Source organism: Octodon degus, unplaced genomic scaffold (assembly GCF_000260255.1).
Source record: "Octodon degus isolate 3935 unplaced genomic scaffold, OctDeg1.0 scaffold00025, whole genome shotgun sequence".
NCBI classification, from domain to species: domain Eukaryota; kingdom Metazoa; phylum Chordata; class Mammalia; order Rodentia; family Octodontidae; genus Octodon; species Octodon degus.
Window position 1 is genome coordinate 4362567 of NW_004524601.1, and position 9710 is coordinate 4372276.

General features: G+C 51.8%; 1 protein-coding gene across 2 annotated transcripts in view; it reads left to right on the plus strand.

The window, feature by feature from the left end:
• The window catches only part of Hecw2 (HECT, C2 and WW domain containing E3 ubiquitin protein ligase 2), a 207115-nt gene that overhangs the window by 112071 nt on the left and 85334 nt on the right, over positions 1-9710 (plus strand). For both annotated transcript variants that reach the window (XM_004628611.2, XM_023712305.1), the window contains exons 10-12: positions 5213-5363; positions 5983-6086; positions 6553-6677. In XM_004628611.2, the coding sequence (XP_004628668.1) occupies positions 5213-5363; positions 5983-6086; positions 6553-6677 (380 nt within the window). The remainder of the gene's footprint in view (positions 1-5212; positions 5364-5982; positions 6087-6552; positions 6678-9710) is intronic.

The window sequence follows — 9710 nt, forward strand, 5'->3', positions numbered from 1 at the left end:
GGTCCTCCACCCACGGTCCTCCACCCACGGTCCTCCAAACATAGACTGTGAATCTGAAAAGTCTGGTTGATCTTAGAGTTCCTGCACTTTGTAGGGCTCGGGACACTTGCTCTCTAGAGCTTAAAACTGAGTTTTGAGGGAAACGATACTGATAATCTAAAAAGCTATTATCTTAAAAGTTGAAGAGTAGGAGCAGCATAGGCAATGACTTGACTGTTTTGAACATTTTCTTCAGATAAAATATAGCAGAAGAAAGCTCGTCCGCCTGCTGATCTCACCCCAGACCGCTCTCAGTGGCAACCTGGACACTGTCGAGACCCCTGCTGTCCCCTCTGCCACTCCTGAGGAAGGGACTTACCATCCCAGCTCCCAAGCTGCTCGTGTTTGTGCTTTATACACGCTTCTTGGCTGTTGAAATAGCAACAGTCTTCTAACCATGGCCCTGTACTGTCTATCGCAAAGCTTCCGTCTCTCTTCGCCAGTACTGTTAGTTCAGTCCGACTTTACCATCTTGCCTCTTGGGTGATGTTATCATAGTGGATGTAATTTTTTCTATAGCAGGCCTGTAAGTTTACTCCACAGCATTCAGGACTGGTTTTACCAAGTCCACGATGCCTCAGTCAAGTCCACACGTGGTCTTCTCTACCCCACTCACCAGCTGTCCACACTGGTTTCCTGGACATGTGGTCCTGTGGCCACATAACCCTCTTCCCACGCTCAGCCCTCATTGAGAGTTGTCATGTCTCACTTGGCCACCAACTGGGTGAACCACACACACTAGCTTGAAAGGAGTTAGAGGGAAGGATGGTGAACTGAACAGAGAGGGTGCAGGACAGCCCTGCCCGACCTACATGTTGATTCTGAGACTGAACACTTTTAAGGTCTCGCCTTCATGGGCCAGGGAGATGGCTCAATGGATTAAGCGCTTCCCTGGCAAGCACAAGGGCCTGAGTTCAATCCCTGGTTCCGCAAAAAAAAAGGAAAGGAAAGATCTTGCCTTCGCTTTCTGCTTCTGTGCCTCGACTAGGGGACTGGAGCTGTGACAGTGGCCTTGGAGTAGTTTGCTAGCTTTCAGACTCCCTACTGTCCAGCTGTTTAAAGATTTGTATTTATATTACACTTTCAGGATGTCTGTGTCAGCCAGCTTTCCACTCCTGTAATGCCCACCTGAGATAGCCAGCTGGCTCACCACTGGGGTTCGGTCCACGGTCTGCTGGACACAGTGCTTTCGCCAGAGCCTCTGGGAGAAGGAGCAGGTGATGGCAGAGCAGCTGCACTGCTGAGCTGCTGTCCTTGTGGCCTAGATGTGCAAGCAAGAGGCAGCACGAGGGCAGGCCAGGGGCCGTGAGCACGCCCCGAGACCCAGCTCCCTCTGGTTCTCACGTCCTGGAGGGCTCCCACAGGCCAACAGCACCACTCCGAGAGTTGGCCTTTCCTCTCGGGCCTCCGTGGGACACGCCACACGCAGGCTGTAGCAGCTTCCGAGCTCCTGGGTGCTCATTTTGGGTACTGTGGCTGAAGCTCAGGTTCTGGGGTTCTTCTCACTTTTTCCTCTGAGAAATCTAACATTTGCTCTCTACGTTTCTCCAGGAAATCAGCTGGCATGTTAAGTGCTCATTGATCTTGTGCTGCTTGAGGCAGCATCCCTCAAGCTTTAGTGTAGCTCAGGCCCTCCTGGAAGAGTCGCTAAATATGAAGATAATGGAGTCCCAGATCCAGAGCCTGATCTGAAAGCCTGGAGTGTGGCATAGGAATCCACATTTTATTAATCCTTGAAGAGCTTCTGGCCTGTGTTGGCCGGGGCCATCATGCCTTGCGAATGTGGCATTCATGAACTTCTTCATGAAATGAGGAGCCATATGCACCCACCACACACACCCCAGCTGGCACACCCCCCGGCTGGCACGGGAGCAAGCTGTGGCCACGTGGATTGGTGGTGCCCCAGAGCTCCAGGGCCTGGACAGCTTAACTTTATGATTCTTTTTCTCTTTTCTCTCTCTCCTTTTTTTTTTTTTTTTTAAGCATTTGAACTTAGGGCCTCGTGCTTGCCAGGCAGGGACTTGCCCACTGGGCTAATCCCTGGCCTCGTGCTTGCCAGGCAGGCACTTGCCCACTGGGCTAATCCCTGGCCCTGCACTTAACTTTAGAGTCACGCTTGGTAATTAGAGACAGTGCATAACGCACACAGAAACTGATACTGAGGTGTTGCCAGGTGCTAGTGTAATAAAAAGGACATCATTTTATATGTTCCTAGAATTTGAGAGCCAGAAGAGACCTCAGAAAATACCAGTTCTGTCCTCTAGTTTTCCAAAACTGTGCAACACACACACACACACACACACACACACACTCGTGCATGCACACACACACACCATTCGTCACTCCATGCACGCTGATCTCCGTCTTGTTGGACACCATAGCAGAAGAAGGACGTGCTGGCCTCCCAGTCTTCTAGCTCTGCTTGTCTGACTTTAGCATCATTCATCTGAAAAAATCTTCCATGATGCAAAACTTGTTCCCAGATGATTTCTTATACCAAGAAGAAACCAGCCCTAACAGGGGCCGGGGAGATGACTCAGTAGAATAAGCATTTGCCTGGCAAGCGCAAGGGCCTGAGATACAGCACTCGACAGGGACAGGTGTGGTGTGCATTCGACATCCTGTGTTCTTAGAAAGCAAAGTTTTCATTCCCCCTTCTCATTCTCCCTGTTGAACATGGAAATGTCTTTATTGACCCGTGACTTACGGTTGCTTCCGGCCTTCATGGATGGTGACCACAGGCGCCTTTATTTTCACAGCATTATGGTATTTTAAATCTTGATCACATGTCCCATGCTGGGTGATGAAGACGTTGTGGCTCCCGCAGCCCCCCGTCTGCTTCCATCCAGCTGTCCAAAGGCCTTGTGCTCAGCTTATGAGGCAAATTCCTGCCAGTTAGTTCCAAGAGACAGGCCTATCTTTGAAGATTTTGTAAAACCTTTTTTTTTTTGTCAAGAAATGGAAAGTATGCGACCGCGCATTTTCTTTTCTGCCTTCACTGCCAGAAGATTGAGAGCCACATTTAGTGATAACCTTTGCTTGGAAGGCTGGCAGTGTTTCTCCGCTTCCTGATCTCTATTCTTTTACTTTGCTTTTTTAAAATCTCTAATGGACCTATTCAGCATTTTTAAAATTGAGAGCTAATAAAAATGCTCTGGGGGGTAGAACGGCCATTTGTTTTCATGTGCGTTTGGTTTGACACAGCGCCATGCATGAATTTTTCTGGCCACCATGAAACGGGCATGAGAAGGGAGTAGCTGGTTGTGCAAGCTCTGAGACGGGAAGGCAGTTAGGAGCAAAGCCAGGGGCAGAGCGAAGGGTTTGAACCTCAGCCCCTGAAGATGCTTTCCTGTGCCTACAGTCTGTCACTGTGCCCCAGGCTCAGCACGAGGCCCTTTGGAAATGTCGCGTTGACAGCATTGGAGCTGCCAATAAAGTTTGCCATTTGCCTTAAATCACAATGTGCTGAGACAGACAAAAGATGGATTTCAGCAGGGTGTGGGCTCCAGCCAGGGGCCACTGCGTCCAGGAGCCACCACGTGGGTCTTCCCTACCTGGGGCCTGTGGTGGAGCCTCTGCTCCATCCCCCAGGGCATCAATGCTGGGGGTGCAGGATTGCACCCCTCCCTGCTGGGTCCAGGATTAGATCATGGATTTGTGAGGAAGCCAGGGGACAGGTGGCCAGGAGAGTCTGGGGAGCGCTGAGCCTCTCAGGAGAAACCTGGCTGATTTAGGATGACAGCACAGAGATGTACATATGTAAATTGCTTCTCTAGGTATCTGTTACTTTTCTATCTTTGCTGACACAAAATACCGACACCCAAAGTAGGGAAGGAAGGGTTTGTTTAGCTGACAGTTTGTGGAGGTTTCAGTCCATACTTGGCTGGCTCTAAGGCAGAGGAGTACAGGGAAGAGGGCAGCCATTCAAGGCAGTGGAAAACAGCAAAAGCAGCAAGAGCAGAAGGGAGGAGCAGCAAGAGCCAGCCCCTCTCCCTCCCTTGCATTGTGTGCAGGCTCCTGCCCCAGGGAGGGCGTAGCACTCGCGCCATAATCCCAGCTCTGGACCACGAGTCAGTCCTAATCTCTAGAAGCCCGCACCATGACTGCATGAGGCTCTGGGGGACATCAGACACACCCCATACACTGGGTGAAGAGGAGATCTTTGTTGTTCTGTGTTTCCTTGTCTGTCACCCTTCCCAGCTATAGCAGGTACCCATGAATTTGCCTTCTGAGAAGATGTGCTCTGTGGGTGTAGGTAGGGGAGTGGTCTCCCCACAGCCATGGGGAGAGGTGTCCGGCTGTCTTAGGGCTGAACATGCACATAAACCTATCTACTTACAAATGCTAACACACATAATGTTGTTGAGTCACATACAATTAAATCATCTAAAATTCGTTTTGTTTTGTTTTGAGACAGGGTCTTGCTATGTAGTTCGGGTTGGCCTTGAACTCACCATGTGGTCCAGGCAGATCTTGAACTCCTGGTGATCCTTTGGTCTTAGCCTCCTGATTGCTGGGATGTAGGCATGCCAGGAAGTAGTATAATATTTTAATGTCTTGTGTCTGCGTGAGGTTAGAGGGAAGAAGTTGACCTTCGTCTGGAAACATGCTCTTGTTGGGAGGGTACCAACTGAAGCACGCAGGAGAGGGTATGGGCTGCCACTAGGTTACCATTAGTCACCCACTTTTCTTCTAAAGACTAAATGCACTATAATTGGGAATAAATATTGTGCAGACACAGAAGTTTCCAGCTGTGAGTATTTCACCTAAACTAGAATAAAAAAAGGAAAATCAAGTTTTGGTAAAAAATAAATGCCATATTAATTTTGCTATGAATACCGAAGTTATGAAGGTACCAAGTCCATGTGTTTTGGGGACAGTCTGCTGGCACTGCTCTGTCCCAGGTGGGCGTTGTGGGACGATCTGGAAGGGTTCTCTGCACTTAGAGATGTTTTAGGAGGTTGGCTTGGTAACCACGGGGTGGACTTCAGGCCCAGGAGTGGCAGGTTCCAGAGGCCTGGCGAGAAGGGCCGGCTGGTGTGGCAGTCAGCAGCTTGTGCAGGGCCATTGTGTGTGTGACCAGCCTGTGTCATGCATGGCGGGCACAGCGGGTGCTGAGGCTGCTGAGTCCCCGCCCCTCTCTTTACCCCTCCTGCCTCTCACTCTCCCATAGACTGGGAGGCACGTATCGATAGCCACGGCAGGATCTTCTACGTGGACCATGTGAACAGGACCACAACGTGGCAGCGGCCCACAGCCCCGCCGGCCCCCCAGGTGCTGCAGAGGTCGAACTCCATCCAGCAGATGGAGCAGCTGAACCGGCGGTGAGGCCTTGCTCCTCTGTGTGTGGGTGGGGTGCTTGCAGGTGGGACGGGGCTGTCTCTGGACTCCTGTCATTGTGCTGTGCCTGTCACCATGGAGTCCCACACTTCACCGGGTCTCTCTAGGTTAAAAAGATCCCACACATGCACAGCTTGTTTGGGGACCCAAGCGGGAATAAGCCATGAGGACCCTTGAGCTGGCCCTTGGCAATGGCTTTCAGTAAAGCAGGTGAATAATCTGAAGCCAAGCTTCTGCCCTCTACCACCTCTCTTTGCGATGCATCTTGTCACCTGAAGCTTTTTTAATCAGCCATTCTTTTTTCTTTTTTTAAACAAATTTCTGTGGAGTGTAATTTTTCTCTCAAGTTTTCTTTGGTTAAGGACCATGACTTTGTTTTTAAAAAAGGTAAATTTACTTGTAAGGAAGAAGTTCCACAAGAAATGGGTGGAAGAGCTCAGTGCAGTGCAGTTTCCTAAGAGGACAGACGGCCCATGAGTGCCAGGGCCAGGGCCAGGGGAGCAGGCAGCTGAGCCCAAGGAGCAGGGAACGGCCTCTGGTTTGGGGGAGCGGGAGTCCCATCCTGTGAGCTGCTGGAATGTAACCCTGGGCTTCTGCTTTCAGTTACCAGAGCATCCGCAGAACCATGACCAACGAGAGGCCGGAGGAGAACGCCAGCACTATGGATGGGGCTGGGGAGGAAGCCGACTTTCACCAAACCAGCGCAGGTAGGAGCCTGGGGTCGGTTTGCTTCTGTGACCACCTGAACATAGAGAAGAACCAGTAAGCTGAGTGCTTGATCTTCTCCAAGGTCTGCTAACCCACCTGCAAAGCTAGAGCCTCCCAGAAACCTCTTCAAATCCTTGACCTTTTGCCAGTACTCAGAAAAGAATCACAAAACTACATAGAATATAAATTGCTATCATCTCTGAATCTGTGGGATGGTGGAAAAAGAGTCCAGTCATTCAACGCATATTGTAAGGATGGGCTAAATGCTAAACTAGGGACAAGAAGTGTTACTCCATTTTATTTCAGTGTAATTAAAAAGAGTTGGGTCTTATGCACAGATTTATAGCAAAGAGAAAGGATTTAGGGGAAGGGAACCTTAGCAGATGCTTCAGGCATGGGTCAGTTCTGTGGCAGCACGGGCTGCAGGGAGTAGCGCAGCCCTGACTGCCTGTGCCGTGTCCGCAGACTTCCGCCGGGAGAGCGTCCTGCCGCACTCTACCTCCAGATCCAGGCTCACGCTGCTGTTACAGTCGCCCCCCGTGAAGTTCCTCATCAGCCCAGAGTTCTTCACCGTGCTGCATTCTAACCCTGTGAGTAGCGGGCCAGACAGCGTCCTCCTCATGCACGTCACCAAAGAGTGACCACAGCCCATGGCAGCCACGCCCTGTCAGGTGCATTGTGGTCTAACTCACCTCGTCCAACAAAGGGTCGTGGTCCTGTGGACTGCTCTAACTCCAGCATCGTCGAAAGCAGAACACCTAAAAATGAGTGGCTTATAAACTAGGCAGACACAGTTCTCAGTGTTCTAAAGGGTGGCGGTCCCAGGTCAGAGTGTGGTCAATTTGGAGTCAGCAGGATGACCTTCGGACCCCTCGGCTGCGCCTGCCCATGGCACAGAGGGTGAGGGGCTGTCTCGGGCTTCTCCTGCGGGACACTGGCCTCACTGGGCTGGCTTACTTTGGTGCCCCACTTAGCCCCTGCCAGTACCCCAGTGATGGCGCATTTCTGGAGATCACATTTAGAACACAGGAGGAGGGGCAAGCCGCTGGAGTTAGGGCCTGACTCTCGAGGGAGACCGCTCAGAAAAGAGTGGAGGTGGATTTGCATCTGAGGGGATTTTGAAGCCTGAGTAAGAGCTTGTCGTGGACACACGGCCAGAGCACGCAGGCCAGCGGTGGTGAACCTGCAACACATGACAGAGCACATGGCAGAGCACACATGCCACTGTGGGCTGTTCGCGTCACTTGAAGCAGTGGATGGTGGGAGGAGCAGCACCTGCAAAACCCTCGTGAAGCTCAGGGCGCCTTCATAATCCTACAGAGGTGCCGGCGCGGGCCGGGCCACGCAGCAGTTTGCGTGCGCTGTGCTGGGAGCACTGGGCACCTGGGAAATCCGACTTGGGGCTGGAGTGGCGGACTCGAGCCAGGTATGCACACCTGAGCTCCTTGTGTGTGGCCATTCCCAGAGATGACAGCTGTGAGAAACACAAAAGAGCCTGCCGTTGTGGGGGCTATTGGACTTGGAGTCAGAAACTGAGCTTCCGCTGGTTTGTTTGTTTTTGTTCACCTATTCATTCAACCAATATTTAAGTGTTGGTGATTAGCCCTGGTGTCCAGGCTCTCGGGATAGTGTGGCAAACAAGACCAAAGGGCCTGCAGGTAAGACGTGAGTGAGAGTGGGCAGGACACCTCAGATGCTGTGGTGTGGTCCTCGAGGACTGAGAGGCTGGGGACAGGCTGAGAAGGCCGCACTCGCACCATCTCACAGCGCCAAGGAGCCAGCAAGGCAGAGGCTGCAGCCCTTGCTGAGGAGAAGCTCCGCGCTAGGCCAGGACCAAGGGGGACGCGCCCGCCAGGTGGGAGCACCAAACAGCAGGCGGGGAGCAGGCTGCTTTGCTCTGGCAAGGAACTCCAGTTTTATTCTAAGTGGATTTCATTCTAAAAGCTTTTCCTTCCTGGAAGTGACTTACATTTCTTCATTTGTCCGAGCTGCGGTGCAGAGAATGAGTTTAGGGGGCAGAGGAGGCAAAGCCAGCTCCAGGGAGGCCAGTGCATGCCAAGGCTAGGGCACTCAGAGGGATGTGGACCTGTGCGGCATCAGGAGCGGCCAAGACCCAGGCTGACTCGGGCTGGGTCCTGGGGAGAGATGCAACGTGGGGGTGAGAGAAGGGCCTTGGGAGGGCCGAGGTGATTGGCCAGCAGCATCCAGGGCAGTGCCTTGGTTCATGAACTTAATTTGTTCTACAATTTTGGAAAAGATGCCAGACGTGGTATTCATCATCTTGCATGGAGTTTGCAAATGGAAGCAAAATTTTGCTGAAGGCTTCTGTTCATGAACTGACCCTCTTCCCCAGAATAGTGGAATAAATCAAGTTCGAGTAGCGAGGTACTTCTATAACAGGATGGCGGTGTGCTCAAATGCTTTTGCTGATGCACTGCACTTGTGTTTCAGCAGCCAGCAGCCTTGGCGACCCGGGAGCAAACGGTGTTCTGGCTAGTGCGAGGGAGCCAGGCTCGGTGAGACGCAGGAGTGAGAACGCACGCTGTGGCCCAGGGGCCAGCCTGCTCCAGCTTGAGCTGAGTGACTGTGACCACTGCGGGGTGGCCGGGCTTCATTGCGTGTGTTAAGCCCTCACTCCAGAGCGGCATACTGTGAAGTGTAATTTGTGTGCTCAGCCTTTAACTTTCTCCACTACATCTTGAAAAAGGCAGACAATTTTTTCTTTTTCTTTTTCTTTTTTTTTCTGTAAAGGGCAACAGAGCAAATAATTTTCGGCTTTGGGGCCAAGGACAGTGTGTAAGCATATGGTCCGGCTGCCTGCTGGTGACACTCTATAAATGGATGTGGACAGATGGCCCATGGTCTGATCAATAAAGGAAGCCACGGATTGCATGTAGATTTCTATAGTGTGAGCGGCCCTGCTGCGGCCACTGCAAGCTGCTGACATCACGGGGCTCTGTGGCAGCCTCTGTGGCCCCGCTTCTCCCGCTGTACTGCTTCAGGCAGGGTGGGCTGGGGCTGAGGCCCTCTGGCTGGGTCGGGAGCTGGCTGCGGTTTAGCATGGAGGTTTTAAACGTGAGCGCGCATTCCTGGTTCCTTGGGCATTCTGGTTAAGTGGCTCCAGAGGAGGCCCCGAGAGCCTTTTCTCTTCAGGTCCCCGAGGTAACTGTGACACAGGAGGGCAGGACCTGTACTTAGGAAGCCCTAGTACAGCACAGCATTATGCCTCTGTGCTCGCCAGCCTCGTCCCAGCTGTAAGCTGCCTGGACTCCTGGCCGCCCACACCACAGTGTGAGTCCTCACAGCTCACCAGTTTTCTCGCTTGTTTTGTTTTCGTGTCGTTGTGCTCCTCTTTCTACACCTGGAAATGATATCAACATGCCTTTTTCTGGGCGCTCTGTCTTGATTTTAAAGTATTCTTTCTAGAGCATTCGATGTTTTTCTTCCTTCTGTCCGACTGTTGGCTAGCTGATGACCCAGGCCACGTGCCTCTGCATTTCTATACGCTTCAGAAGGCTCCTTTCTCTGATGTACAGGTCGTGAAATTAAAGTAGTTGGATTTTTCTGGCTAAAGGTCTTAGAGATCCAAACTGCCAGAATAAGGCAGATGATTTTTTTTTTTT